Genomic DNA, 16,203 nt, shown 5'->3' on the forward strand with positions numbered 1-16,203 from the left:
ACATGCAGTTTCCCTCTGAAGCACCCTGTGTGTCTCCTCTTGCACACCTGCACAAGTGGTGTTTATGCCCTTGTTTTGGGCTGTGCCATTCCTACTGGTTCAGGGAACTCAACCTGCTCTGGGTGCGTACAGGCTGTCCTGGCCATGATTCCATCCCAGGCTCATTTTTGAGCTTCCCTTTTGGAAGGATATCTGGGGAAGCACATGGCCATCAGGAGCGACAGCATCACAAAGAAGTGATGTTAGTGCTTGTAGGGCTACTGATGTTTCCAGCTTCATTTCTAAGCAACAATGACAGCTCCAACATCCCCAAATCACAGTGGTTTCGGCTTTGCCTTATCTTCCCATGCACACATGCAAATCCACACAGACTTTGACATCAGTTTTTACCAGGGCACAGTTTTCTGTCACATAAAATGTCAGGATGTGCTCTTCCATATTTCACTAGTGCTATCCTGCCATTTAATTTAATAACAGCTAAATATCAAGTGGTTACTATTTTGATGCCGTGTTCCATCAGCTATTGAATTAGAAATAACGAGACAGGTCTAAATTTGTGATTCATGGTGAACTGCTGGAACTAATCTCAATCACACAGTGGATGACATCGAGTGATAACTGATTTAACAGATGATCATCTGTTCAGCTGTCCTGTCCTCTCTCATAGAAACAGGAACATTAATAAAGGACAAGTTCACTTACACTTTACATGACTTTTCCAGTCAATATAAATACTTAACATAGGAACCAATTTTTAAATTTTCTACTAATTATAGATTATTTAATTGCATTTGATTAGTGTTTGTGTATATGGTAAGCCTTTGTGGCTTCAGGAAGCTGATCTGCTGAGGTGTTTAAAAAGTATCTTTGGCATTTTCCATGAACATTTTTCAATTTACCATCATCTCTAACCAAAGCAGGTTCCTCACCCAAAGTGCCCCTTGGGAAGTCCTTGCACCTGGTGTAGCAGCCTCCCAGTGCTGATCCTAACAGGAGTCAGGCATGGGAGCACACTGTTACCCTATTAGAAAAGACTTTCCAAAAACTGACTTGTCAGACTTTTAAAATGCTAAAAGTATGTGCCCTAAAAGAAATCTTCTCTCTGTATCTTCACTCTTCACCAGGTTTCAGCCTGCACATTTCCACTACTTGACTCAGTAATTATCTGCCAGGTTTAAAGATGCCTTACACATATTCTGCTGCATCAAATCTAAAAATTCTCAGTGAGCCGTAAGTCATCTATAAATAAAACCAGTTGTTAATTTTTCCTTCATATCTTTTATTAGTGACCAACAACAGAAAGTTGACTGAAATGTTGCTGTTGATGATAGTGACATCAAGAGGCACAATTTTCCAGGTATATTTTCCCAACTTTCTCTTGGAAACATGATAATGAATGAATTCATTATCAGAGATAATGAATGTATTTTTGAAGTCTGGCAGTCAATTTTGTCATTTGCTCAGTAGTGTCACAGATTTATACCTGCCAGGTATAAACTGCAAGATGCCTTTAGGGCTGAGAATGATGGTGTCCTACAGATCAAAAGAACTTTTACCACAAAAAAGATCACCTTCATGAGCAGGTAAGAGAGTCTAAATGAAATTATCTATTGAAGTCAAAAGGTGGCTTTTGGACTAGAAATTCAAATCCAAGACAAAAAGCGTTATATAGTCTCAAGATATACATTCAGAAAAATAAGAAAGATGTCTCATAGATGGTCTGTGACACACTGCACATGTCCAGCCTAGCGTGGAATGGCACAAACCCTGTAGGGGTGGGGCTGCAGTGTGCCCCCCAGAACGGGCTCAGTGCTGATCTTGCTCACGCCCTCGGGGAGCCGGAAGGTGAACGCCCGCAGCAGGCTGGCAAAGAAAATGAAGAGCTCGGTCCTTGCTAAGTGCTCCCCCAAACACACCCGGTGCCCTGCAGAGGGAAGAGGGGAAGGACAGTGAGTAAATAACCCTGACCCAACAGCAACTGTATTCATCCTCACACAGTGCAAAGGTATTTTTGCCAAGTCCAGAATTTTTGTAGGACTAAATGCAACCAATGATGCAAAGCTTCATGTAATTCTTCTTTCAAGGAATTTTATCTGCAGCTATAGATAACCATGTACCCCTTCTGCTCCCTCCAATTACCTCAAAGGTCTCATCTTCATTTGGCTGACAACTTTAGAGGAATTCATGTAAATGAAGAATAAGGACCTGCTTTTCATGGGGGGATGTCATGTTCTAGTGTTGAATGCATAAAGAATCAAGAGGGCTGCTTGAAAGTGCTTTCCATATATACGTCTGGTATGAAATGAGTGCCCAAAATCAATAGCCACAATCATTAGCAGAGAATTTCCTTCCAAAAATAGGGCAAGTTAGATGTATATGTTTGTCAGGACACCTCCTATTTTCCATGTTATTATTTGTTCAGTAGAATATATGTTACTGAAAGTAATCATGTTGATTTAAGCACTGCTTTCCACAGAAAGATTTAGAATAGACAACCAATAGGTTTTTAATAGACATCTTCATTCTACAGTCCCAATCCAAACTGCTGATGTTTGTGCTGTAGCTCACTTGCCTATTGAGAATGGTAAGAATGCTTCTTGGGCCACGAAGTTTCCATCCTTATCCAAGAAGTGACCAGGGTTGAACTGGCGAGGTGTTTCCCACTGCTCTGGGTCATACAAAGATGAAGCAATATTTGGAAGAACTATGGTGCCCTGAAAGGAAAAAATCATTCATTCTGTTCCTTGTTCACATTCAGACCATGACTTGAAGGCATCAAGCCCCCCTTCTGTTGGAGAATACCCTGGCACAAAGAGATTTTAATCCACACCTTGCTCTACTGATGCAGAAAAGGTCTGTAGCAACTGGAAAACTGTCTTACCTTTTTGAGGGGAAAACCAAGCAAGGTTGTGTTCCTCACACACACCCTGGGCATGCCAACTGAGATGATGTTGCTGAAGCGCTGGATCTCATGAACCACAGCATTTGTGTAGGGCAGTTCTCTCCGATCCTCGTAGCAGATTAACTTGGAGGGACCCAGAACAGCATCCAGCTCCTTCTGCACTTTCTCTGTGGAAAATATTCACTGTTTCAGGCAGAAAAACATATCAAGTGTTTTCAATAATTTCGTTTTTGAAGACATTTCCCATTAGAACTATGAGAACAACACCATAATTAATATAGAAATGTAAGTAACTTTTTATAAAGAAAATTAAAGTAGCAGGATGTTCCAACAGCTGAAACATTTGAGAATTCTGCTTCTGGGTCAGAAGTTATTTGATCGCAGATTGAGAAAAGACATTTGTTGCTCAAATATTTAAAACTAAGTGTTATCTTACTACCAAAAATCTAAGAGATAACAGTTTGGGGTTTCTTTTGCCTAGGTGCCTCAAACACCTACAGCCAGTTAGAAGATTAGGCTCACAGCTCTTTGAAAACCAGGTGAGTCTGAGCCTTAAAAGTCTAATTCCTGTTAAAAGGAAATGGTTCTTACATAGGGTGTCTGTTAAGTGAAGCCATGCCAAGTAGAACAAGGTCCAAATACCATTTTAAAAATGGATCTACTGCTTGGTATCTGCCTTTTAATCAAGAACAGCATGTTTTAAATTACTTATTGCACAGGAGCTTTGGGATCATTAACAAAAATAAAACCTTTGATTTATAAACTTCAAGAGAGGCAGTACACACCTAATAAAAATATCTTAGATTTTAAATAAATGATCCTGTGTTTTTCCAGGCCTTTTGAAGCAACAGTAAGATGCAGGGAAATTCCTTCTGCATTGATCAGTCTGTGCCCATTCACATCAAGCCTGCCCCGTGACTGCCAGCAGTCCTTCATTAAACTAACACCAGAGATTTAAGCACCTTACAGAATTTAAAATGTATATTCAGAAATATTTTTAAGTAAACTTCTTTCTGTGAAGAAGTATCTTGCAGAAGCACATGACTACTTGAGAATCCAAGTAGTTTGAAGTAATCAGTCACTGCATTATATAAACACACATTTCTATTCCCAATTCAGTGATGAGGCAAAAGGCCAAACTTCTCCTTATGGTACAGAGTGGAACATTGTCACTGGATGTCACCACAGGCAAAGTATGAATGGGTTCAAAAAGAAGCCACCAATTAATTCAATGAGGACAGATATAGTGGTGTCAGCTCCTTCTGAGAGCCTTGATGTAATGTATTACTCAAGAAGCCCAGGAAGGATTACTCTGCACATACTCTGCTTTCCCAAATATGTGCAAGGCATCATATTTAGTATAAAATTGTACAGGTGAGTCAGTGCTTTCATAACCTTAATTAGAGTAAGTGATAACAAAACATGTGATGACATGAGATTAAGCAGAATTTCTTGCCTGACAGATACAAGTTCAGTGATTTTTTTCTTATTTTCATCTTTTTCCTCCATTTAAAATCCTGCTCTCCTCTGGGTATTTGCACGTATTCTGCAACCTAACAGTGAGATTTCTGTTATCAATCATTAAACATTCTTCTTCCTTTAGTTTTTATTCAGTGCTCTATGAAAGGGATTGGTGGTTATTTAAAAACTAGACTTAAAACCAAACTTCTTAAATACACATAAATGTAACAGAAGAGCCATCTCTTTCCTCTCCTGACTGAAACAATTTCTGTGACAAAAAATTCAAATACATCACAGACTTAATTTAATCCCTGGATCTACTGATGCTGCCTAAGGCAGACCTACAAGTACAAAAATGTACTTGTGCCACTAGGCAGGTATCAGTATCTAGGAATAATCTCTGATCCATGAAAATGTTATGACTTGGTTTTTCTATTGCATGACAGATATTTGTGATGTGTTTATCTATTCACCTTGGATGTCTGGAAATGCCACCATATAGACCAGGCCCCAGTTCAAAGTAGTGCTTGATGTCTCTGATCCGCCCAAGAAAAGGTCATTTATAGAATAAACCATGTTGTCTTCATTGTATGTTGACTTGGGTTCATCTTTGGACTGCAAATTTTATTAAAAGTTAGAGGCTTATACATGAAAGTTAAAGAAAAAACAGAATAGGATTAATTGTGATTTTATAACTGGTTCCAAGCTGCAGTGTCTTCTCCTTATAGGACAATACAGAAAGACTGCTAAGCAATGTTAGACACCACAGATGACTATCAACACAAAAACTAACATTTCACAAACAGACAAGCCGTGTTTATTCCACTCTTAATCATGAAGCTGAATCACATGTTAAATCACAGCTGGGGAAAAAAAAAAAAAGGATTACTGGCTTAATGTGCAAATAGTGGTTAATTTAGAATGTTTCATAAGTAAGTCTTCCTCTAAAGATGTATGCCAGTGTGTCATTCTTCATGTCTCAAGTCATAGTCCACAACTCAGTTGTTCTACCAAGCAATACAATGACCAGGCAGTGAACACTGGGCTGTGTAAAGTTCTTAACCTGTGGCATTCAGGTTTCTTCTACACAGCAAGTGCACAATGAATCACGTGCAGCTGTCTGGGGTTTTACAGTTTTCAATTAGGAGTGTGAGGATGTGTGTGTATACACTGAAATTATAAAAGAACACGGTTATGGTTTGGGGGAATTCATTGTCTATATTGAGGGAGGCTATGCTCAGGGTGTTGAACCTTTCTCTTGCCAGTGGAGCAATTGAAAAGAAGGAGGGATGTTTCTCCCTGCTGTAATATCATCTAATCTTTTTTTTATTGCCCCTGTTCATCTATTACAGACAGTTCAATTTTTTTGATAAACAAACTTGGATGATTTCCACCCAGCAGAGTCCCAGAAGAGCTCACTGAAACAATTTCTGGTCTACTGATGTTCAAGTCTCATAAATCCTAGAACAGCAATGAAAAGCTTTAGAAGCAGTCAAATGCTTTGGAAGGCCAGGTGTGTTACTGTGCTGGTTTCAAAAAAAAATTTAAAACAAGAGGATCCAAGAAGCTAGAAGCCATTTAGGCTGACATCCACACCAGACATAAGAATATAGCAGCTGGTGTGGGAATTGATCAATAAAGAATTATCAGGGAGAGGTAGGTGAGTGCCTGCAGGTTGTGGCCACCTCTGTTGCTGCTACCAGCACATGACAGTGGTGAAGGGGACACTGGCTGTGCCTGCAGGACAGCACTGCCACCAGGAGCAACCATCACTGCCCCCTTCCCAAGGACCTTTGTCTCTCTGGGCCACCCTTGCCTTGCCACCCTCAAGTCACACCAGTCTCGTCTTGCCACCTCCTCCCCTTTCTCCTTTTTCTTCCTGTCACCAAGCAGAACGGGAGGAGGAAAATACCCTGCTGCAGTGGAGGAGAGGAGAAAGGACAAGTGATTAAGTGGAGGTAGGAGACACAAAGGGGAAGGGCAGCTGCTAGTCCACGGACCAGGGCTGTGATCCAATTGCCAAGGGATTTGTACAAAGTGATCTTGGTATGGTCTAGAAAAGGGAGAGATCTTGTGCATGACTCCTACAGCCCATCAAAGCCCTATGGATTCCCACCTACCTCTACTATGCCTGCCTGACCAAAATGCCTTTAGCTGTCCCAGTTCCTTTGTCTGCTTGGAACTCCACTGACCCTGGCACTTTCCTCTTCTCCAGCCTTGTCAGAAACACTGCTGACTCCTAGGTTATTTCTCCATAAAATGTTCTCAAAATCCAAATGTCCTCTTGCAAGTTCTCTTGGCAAACTTTTATCAGCCAAATATCATATTCAGAACATCCCACTTTGTCTTCCAAAGGCCTTCTCAGTTCTCTTGTTGTTCATTTAGTAATTCAGTATTCTTTCCTGGAGACCTTCAATCATTTTGCAACTTGTGCCAACTAAAAAAAAAAATGCAGTGTATTAACCTGCCCTTTAATGAAAGGATTGCAAGGTGCTGTGACATATCAATGATCAGAAAGCATGAAGGAAGGGCCTGGTCATTGGATTCACATTAGAATGTCTAAAAAGTTAAGAGACTGTGATGATTTCAAGTGGTTGGGTTGATTCAGTGGTCCATGTTTACCTTTTCCCCCATGACTGTATGATTGGGCAGAACAAACTTACTTTTTCAATGTGATCCATGTAGAAGTCAATGAAATCCTGCAGTTCCTCTGGTATCCCGTGCTCTGTGTGCATTCGGATCTCTCTCCGTGTAAAGTTGCTCAGGACATCATAACAAGCCAACGCCTTCTTATGAGGCCCAGGGAGATGGCTCATCAGCCAGGGGAAGATTTCATAGAGCTGTGGGAGTGACACACAAGGGGTACTGCAAAATCTCTACCATAAGAAAATGCACTAGGAAGGCCTGCTACAAAGAGAGGTAATATTCACGTTAGCTTGGAATTAGGACCTCATTAATAAAATACCCTGACAAAGACTGCACTTAGGCTTTCAAGCTGCGAAAAGTAAACGATACAATTTCTAGTTTTGATGGTAAGATTCAGAGTTCTACAGGCTTTCAGCTCGATCACAAGCCAAATTAGAATTACTTTAACTAGAATGAACGGTATTCATCTACGCAGTTATTCATCCCTTCAATTGCTATGAACTGCATTCAGGCATTTTAAAAGTGAACTCCTGCCCTCCAGTGGAGAATACCGGGAGGGGAGAAGCAATAATTGGAAATTCCTCACCAGCATGCTGAGAAACCCAAAGCAAGGGCTGGCTCCCAGTGGCTGCCTTACAGGCTGGGTAACCCCCAAAATACTCTCTACCAATCGAGCTCTCAAGGTTCCTCCATGAAATTTCAAATATCTGAAACCCAGAAAAGCTAAGGAACAGCTACCTGACAATTTTGGGTACTCCCCCAAAAAAGAAAGAAAGGGTTAGCTGACACAACCAGATTATTTTTTCCATCTGTCTTACCATTTGGGAAAATCTGGCATGAGAAATAGTTGATTTCTACCTTTTCTGATAGCTAGAAAGTTAATTCTGGTTTCCAGCCTACATTTATGCCTGGGTAATTTGTATATTCTTGTATCTGCAAGATATAATGTTCTCATAATAGTTCTTTTCTGCTCAAAATATAATTCCATTGTTTATGTATCAGCAAAATTGTTATCCTTTCTCAGCCTTCATTTTGCTGAGTTCTTCTTGTACTCAATCACACCACAGAAAGAACATTCACTGGAGTGTGGTTGAATTAGATAGACTATACTTGTGTCTTCTTGGGAAATCAGTTCTTATAGTCAGACATCCAATTATCAATTAATGAATGTCTTATCACAAAAAAGAGTTCTAGTCCAGCCCTTGGTAAATTCACATAGAACTTCATATCCCTTTTGGCTAGTTCCATCTCTGGTAATTTTTTACTTGCAAAATGTGTTCAGAACCCTTAGATACAACTGTGGTCTGACTAATCACACGAAATTGCCCAGATTACAGGCATTCCTACTCCCAAATGTCCACTCTCTCCAGCTACTCTGGCACTCCAGCTGTAACTGGAATTTAGCTGTCAGTATTCAAGTCAGAAACTGAGTCCATCCACCTTCCTGGGTACCAGTTGTGCTAAAACTCCTCCTCCATTCTGGAGAGGCCCAATCACAGTGTGCCCCTGTTCAGTGCCTGACAGCATGAGATCCAGGTAAGGAATGGGGATGCAGCAATATCCTCTTTTTTTGCTTATTACTGAGTACTCTTTGCATTTGGGAGGTGGGCAGATAGTGGCCGTCCCTCTGGAACGGTTTGAATCCCTGTTCTTATTTCCCAGCAGTATCTTATTCACTGGACTAAATCAAATCAAAGCAAGGATAGGAAACAGAGAAGAAAAGGAGGTATGTTCTCTGTCCTAAAAGCAGGTCTCACCTGCCACCACTACACCCAACTTACAGGACCACAGCTAAATTAACCAGAAGGGAACCCAACCATAACTCAGTGAGAAGAATGCTCCATGGGATGTGGGAAGAAATCTGTATTGCAGGGATTGCTTATGTATTCTATATTAAAGAGTTACTCATAAGATGTATGGGACAACTTCAGCAGTGGAACCAGAACCAGAACTCCCAGGAAATTTTTAATTACATCTGTGCAAAGCAGGCCTCTAGTGTCAGGTGGATCCTTGGCTCCCAGATAACTTGATTGCGAAGCTTGCAGTTATATTTGCTATCTTAGCATTTCCTGCCTTCTGCTGCCTGTGCCTGGAGCTGCTCCTCACTCAGGGTGAAGGAGTGGAATTTCTCTGGGAAGTCTTCAAGTCTGTCTTACAGAAGAAATGGAGATAAGTAGCCCCAGGCAAAAAACTTAGGTATTTGACTCATTCCTCTCTCTGTTGACTGTGTATAGAACAGTGTTTAAACCTGGCACGTGAATCACACTTTCTGAACTGATATTTAATATTTAGGAATCATGATATCCAGTGCAGGAACCTGTGGTGCACACGGGTTGAGAAACCAAGTAACAATCATGACCCAGGAGAAGTCCATGAACCTGTGCCTTACTGCAAAGATTTAGAGGCAAACTACCACAGTACCCAAACACAGGACAACGAACACAAATGCCCGAGGCTGGCATGTGGAGCTTCACTATCACTCTTTGAGAGAGTGCACTGCCCAGTAAAACTGCGTGGGGCATCACTCACCCATTCTAAAACTTTTGCCTGACAGACAGCTCTTCAATCTGCTTTTCTCACTCTCAGTCAGAAAAATACGACAGATCATTCACTTACATGATGAATAAAGCTGCCCCCAAATTTGAAGAGATATTCTGTAGCTTTAATCAGCTCATGAAAGGTCTCATCCTCTCTGGAGAAACGATGTCCAAACACAACAGCACAAATTACATTTGAGACAGAGTGGACCAGGGGGAAAGAAGGATCCACAGGTTTCCCTGCAACCACAATAATAAATGTCACTGTTAATATCTCCTGTTTTAGTGAGATCAGAGAATGTTCTAGGTTCCCCACAGAACTTTCTTGAAAGTATTGCATTTCTCAGAGAAGCAGCAACATTCTTTCAAAATTGTAGTATCAAACTGATTCCTCACAACCACGTTGCAATCCCATAAGCCCAGGAATGTGTGGCACCCTAAAGAAATTCCAGATGTGTAAAATATTGCATCATATGATAGAGTAAATTTAGAGGTAAGGGAAAAAATTCTGTGCAAATTTGCTTTCTGGCAAAATCAAAATATGTCTCAGACATGGGAATGACTGAGAACACTATGGACAAAGGGAACCTGAGGGTAGAAGAGCAAGAAGAGAGGCAGCTTTATTCAGCAAGGACACAGAGGCCTCCAAGGCTACTGTGTTTTGTCTGACCTTGCTAGAGACGTACAACCTCCAGGAAGATAAAATGCTGTAAACTCCTTTCAACCGATTGTGTCAACAATATAATAACTAATTTTTAAGCAGTTATTTGAAACCTAATCCCAAGAAAACTATTTTGTGACTCTGGAATATATGACCATAAATCTCTATTTGTGTATGCATTGATGAAACTGCCCAACAGCCAAGGCACAATTCTGGTTAGCAACTTACTGGTCTGGGTTTTTTTCCCTACACACATGGTCACATCTCAATCTCTCCTAGCTCTTAAACCACAGGATTGGGCTCAATCTAATTATTTTTAATTGATACAATGCTAGTCACAGTATGTCCTGATTTGTTGTGCCTTTGCATAATGATCAGCATTAGGAAATCCAACTCACATGATCCCAGCTGGGTTGATCATGGCAGAATCTTGTAATGAAGACAAGATTCTAGTCAGTGCTTTACAGAGTGTGTGCAAATGGCATTACAAGGCTTAATTCATCAGCACTGATTTTGCCTCTTTATGCACCAGCACCAAATATGCCCTTGAGGCAAAGGACATCATCATCCTGGGCTGCATTAGGAAATGAATTGCTGGCAGGCCAAGAGATGTAATCCTTCCCCTCTCATTAGCACTGAGACCCAGCTGAAGTGCTGATTCCAGTTCTGGAGACCCCAGTATGAGAGACATCAGCATATTAGAACAAGTTGAGCAAAGGGCCACAAGGACAATTAAGGAATTGAAGTATCTGACGTGAGAGAAGCTGAGAGAGATGGACTATTTAGTCTGGAGAAGGGAAGGCTTAGGGAGATATCTAAATATGTATAAATACCTGGTGGAGGGGTATAAAGAACATAGAACCAGACTTTTCTCAGTGGTATCAGAAGAGGCAACAGGAAAAAATGTAAATACATTAAACTCTGTATAAACACAAGAAACATTTTTACTAGAGGCCTCCCTGAGCAGTGGAACTGGTTACCCAGAGAGGTATTGAAGTCTCCATTGCTGCAGATATTTAAAACTCAGCCCTAAGAAACCTGCTCAGATTAACCGTTCTTTGAGTAGGGGTTAGACTAGACCATCTTCAGAGATCCATTTCCACTTAGGGTGTTCTGTAATGTAGATAATATATAAGCGCCAGTTTTTCTTCTCAATTTTAGTAGTTTTGTTAATAATTTTGAGCAAGAATAGTCTCCTTGAAAACACAAGAGGGACTGGGGGCTTTGCATTTTCAGTCCATTCCATATAGATGTTGTAAGACCCTGCGCACTCTCTTGTGCCCTAAGTTTCAGGACAGGACAGAGAAGTTCATGCACTAAAGACATCAGACTAATGACAGAAATGTATTGATATTTACTGCAGAGGTACCTTTCATACTTGCAAAGAAGTCTACCAGGTAGTGGGCTTCCTCTTGAACTCGATGCTCCAGACCTCTTTTCCCCAGACCAAGGTTGCGCAAAGTCCTCAGAGCAAACCTTCTCTGCTGTTTCCAGGTGTGACCAGTTGCCAACATAATTCCTGCATCCATTAAAGGAAGAGCTCTTTATCATTCTAATATTAATCGTAGACAAAGACTACGTTAAAGGATTTACTAAGCCACAGAACATAAGTATACTCTTGCATTGCCTGTGAACACAAAGGCACCAAGGAACAGCTGTGACCTGTAATCATGTTGGCAGGGCTGAAATGGGCAAACCCAGCTGGGTAATAAGATGACTTGCAGGATTAAGTTTGATCCCAGACAACCAGATATCTCAGGATATCTCAGCTGCTTCTCTACATGCTCTTGGTAGTGGTTGTCTCACACTCTGTGCTATACCTGAATCAGGGTAAGGATTCTCCATGAAGGGAAAAGGGGAAAGAGTCCACAGTCACTGCCCATGGTCAGGGAGAGAAGTTCCTGTCTGCAGGGCAGGAAAGTTCGGTATTTAGGCTTTGTGGCAGGCTTTGGGAATTTCTAGTGTGGTTGGTGGTATGAAACCTACAGCAAGATTGAAACAGAAGCACACTGAACGTCTAGGTGCAACTGTGCCAGCAGGAAAATATTCACAAAAGGAGGGGAATGGGAAGAAGGTCCCACTGTCAAGTTCACTCTTTGGTGGAAAATGTCATAGTGGGAGGCAGCTTGTCCAGGATGAAGATTTGGGTTGTTTCCTGCTTTTCCTCCATTTCTCTGTGCCACAACTTACCACTGTCTCATCTCATCACCTCTGAATCTGCCCCAGTGAATATTCCACAGGAGGTATTAGGAATCCTTTTCCTCTTGCTAGTATTTTCCTCCTGCTACTCTCCAAAAGCTATTTCACCTCTCTATACCTTGCAGTTCACCTGGCAGTCATTCCTGACAGACAAACCCTGCCTCTGTGCTACCTCTGAAAGTGGTCACAAGCCACAAAAGAGCTGCAATTTCTCAAGATGACACTTCTGTGCACTATTTATGTCAGGAAATTCTCACCCTTTCCTTTGGCCATTGCTCTGAAAAAAGGAGACACCAGCCTCCCAGAAACATCTTCAGGGTGCGTGGTCATGCCATCCTTCACTGCTTGAAATCCATTCAGTACAACCACTGGGGCCCATCCAAACCATAAGGTGAATATGTTGCCATGAGTTTTTGCCAGCTAGAGATGGGAGATGGGAGAGAAGCCAGGAAAGCACAGATGAAATCCCACACACTGCAAGCAGAGGATGAACCTGTTTTTGCACTGATTACCAGACCAGCCCTAAGGTGGAGTGATGTTCTCCATCTTTCCCACCAGACTACAATTATCACTGAGAAAGCAGGAATGTCTTTTCCAGCATTCACTGCTGGAAACACCTGTATATTCCCACTTTTCAGAGCCACAGGCCTATGTCAAGAAACATTATGTACCTTTTATTACTGTATATGAGCCAAGGCTCAGTTCACCATGATTCATGGATAAAGGGTATTTTCTATTTATTAATTTATTTCAAGAGGGTTTCTATCATTGGTACAAGTAAAGTAGCACAAAAGAACACAGAGCTGTGAGAGGAGTAACTAGCTCGTAGAGACTGGACCAGTTACTTTCTGGTTTTCCTCCTGTCTGTTTTTGATCCTGTCCATATAAACAAGCTCATACACACGGAGTGCAGGGAGGTATCTATTTACTGCTCAGGCTAGAGAGTCACAGAAAAGAGCTATAAATCCATGCTGTGAAAGTAATTTTTTTAATTGTATTTTTTTCCCTAACTCCAAATCTGATATACGATCCCTAGACGTATTTAATATCAATTTTCACATGAAGTCATCAAATTTAGTGGCAAGGGGTGACAGAAGGATATCAAGTTTCACATGAATTTCAGTGAAAATCAGTGTTAAAAGGGGATAGGTTTAAACACCAGAATGACCTTCACACATTCAGAAATTCCAATACCAGGTTTCTTAGCTTGGCAAACTACTTTACACTGTAATATCCTTTTCTTATTTTGCCAACCAAACCAGCAGTTCTGAACCAAACCAAGTGTGATATCACAGTGGCCAGTTAACAGTTACAGCAGTTTTAGGAGAGGATGTTTTCACATAGCAAACAACATGAGAAAGGAGAAATCACAAAGACTTTTAGACAATTAGGAGTATCTGAAAATAAGTACCTTCATGAGGAGATCGCGATTAAACTGAAAGTTCAGCTGTATCAGCGTCCCAAGGACTGGGAGAGGGACTGGTCCAGGAGGAAACTGTCTCCGTGCTCGTTGCAACTTTAAAAACTGTGTAATTAGAAGAAATGCAGCCACTGCTACAAGAGCTTGACTTATGGTCAACATTTTAGCATCTGCCTTTACCAGCTTGCCTTTATTCAAAATTGTCTGCTGAAGCTTTTAAGGCTGGTTGCTAAACCAGTTTCCCTTAAGAGCTTGAATTCATGTAATAACTATTCCCACCTCTAACCCTCCCTCTTTAATATCAACCACTCCCTTTTGGTTCCACTTACTACATTCTCATGCTTCAGCATATTAATAGATGCACACCCTTCTTCTGCTTCTCATCCAGATTATACTTATCCAGTATGGATCACAGGATTTGTAGGAATGGTGTCTTAAAAGACGGGGGCCAAGGTTTTCCAGGCAATGTAAATACACGTAAATTCTCCATCTAGTTTTTCTGAGACAATTTTGAATGGTATGTGTTCCTACAAATACTCCAGGAATGCTTTTAGAAAAGCAATAGCCATACATACAAATTAAGCAGGCAAATGTAAGTGGATATTAGATCTTGGAGTTTTTAAATTGGTTTGTATATATTCCATGTACACGTTATATCTAGTAATGGCAAGGCTGATAGAAGTTAAAAGCCCACATTTATCTTAAGACACATATACAACTATCTAATGCTTAATACAAAAAGCAAAATTTGTTACACTTTTTTAAGTAATTGAAAACATAACTGGATTAATATATGACCTCACTTTTTTTCCTAACCTGTTAGCAGTAGGTAGCCTCAGGGAGGGTTTTGTCTGCTTCTGCGTTTCCCTGTTCAATCTTGACATAAGGTGGATACCCTATAGGATGTTTTGAGAAAATAATCAGAAAGTATGTGAGATAAATAATGCATATTCATAAAGAAAGTACATATAGTATTAAACATACAGATTTAAAAAAAAATTAAAAATATGTGGGAAACCTAGTAGGGATCTTGAGCTACAACCAGAATAAAGAGCCCCAGCAAGAACTAGTCATGACATGAGTGTGGATCCTTGGGAACTTGAAAACAGACTCTGTAGCCAAGGCTCTTTGCCAAGCCTCAACACCAGCAGGAACCACAAACACAGCACCAGGGGAGTTCTCATGCTGCAATCAAAACCATGGAAACCTCACAAGAGAGATTCTGGGCACCACATAACAATGACCATTGCAGTTCTGTGTAACAGATCCAGACTGAAATGCTTCCCTGTCAAAATCGCCCATCCCTTGGGAGCAAAGCAGTTGTAAAAGAAACATGTTTTCACTAATCCTCTTAGAAAATTGCCAAGACTTGTGCAGCAGCTCGCTTCTTGAAAGCTGAGTTTGGGATAGAAAATCTCTCCAGATTTTGTGGCTCTGGAACACAAGGACCCTTGTCCAGAAAGAACAGCCTGGAGTCAGCCAGCCCACAGTTTACAAACCTCCAGGGCAATTAGCCTCCAACCACAGCTCTTTCTTACCACTAATGCATAACTGATTAATGTGTATTAACCAAGGGATGTTTGTAGGTTTCCACATAAGCTTTGTTTGTGTACACTAAAAAGCTAGTTTTTTCAAGACAATCATTTCTAATTTATCTCTCTCCTTCAACAGGAAAAATAAAATTCTCTTTGAAAAGAAATTTGATAATTTTTGCCTGCCCGGTCTCCAGTGTCATCTCACAAACTCTGCTTCAAATTCCCCAATTTATCAGAACTTTTAATTTGTAATCAATGTTATACATTCCCTGTTCTTTTAGATATTAGAAGATTTTCCATCTAAATTATTTGTCATCAGAGAAAGTCATTTTTATCCACTGGAAGTTAAGCCTCAGTGCCTTCACTCCTCAAGTCTCACACCTTTAACCAGTGTTCAGCTGGAGCCAGCCTGGAATATTTTTCTGTCACACTGGAAAAGGAAGATGACTGTGGGTTAGTTCAGATCTGAGGCATGGGGTTCATCTTACTTTATTTGACAGAAAATGTATTTATGAGATAGCCAAGGCTCCATTTTCTTAATAATTACTTAATGCAAGCAGCAGCAGCATTTCTTCACCACTAACTACCAGCTATTCTTTAGGATTAGCGATTTTTAACCTACTAAGGGAGAGCAACTGCTGCCTCTCCTCCTGGATGCAGATGGATACAAATGAATCATTCTCTTACCAGTGTGGAGCTACCGCCAGGGGGATGTTTGCAGGTCCAGCATGAGGGAACTTCATACTAATCACCTACCTGCCAGGACGTGCTGGACATGGGTAGAACCATCCCATAATGGTAATCCTGCAAGAGAAGAAACTGCCAACCCAGGATTCATCCTG

At 40.9% G+C, this 16,203-nt stretch overlaps 1 protein-coding gene across 1 annotated transcript; it reads right to left on the reverse strand.

Moving 5' to 3' along the window:
• Nucleotides 1-1,745: 1,745 nt before the first annotated feature.
• LOC309576690 (cytochrome P450 2J4-like) lies at nt 1,746-13,988 on the reverse strand (the record flags this gene model as incomplete). The annotated part of the gene is made up of 9 exons (XM_082288161.1): nt 1,746-1,924; nt 2,573-2,714; nt 2,882-3,069; nt 4,837-4,978; nt 7,027-7,203; nt 9,626-9,786; nt 11,577-11,726; nt 12,664-12,826; nt 13,818-13,988. The coding sequence occupies 9 exons, from the start codon at nt 13,986-13,988 to the stop codon at nt 1,746-1,748; spliced, it is 1,473 nt and encodes a 490-aa protein (XP_082144287.1).
• Between the last annotated feature and the right edge of the window lie 2,215 nt (nt 13,989-16,203).

The sequence above is a fragment of the Coloeus monedula genome (genome assembly GCF_965178545.1).
Source record: "Coloeus monedula genome assembly, chromosome: 10".
Lineage (NCBI taxonomy): Eukaryota > Metazoa > Chordata > Aves > Passeriformes > Corvidae > Coloeus > Coloeus monedula.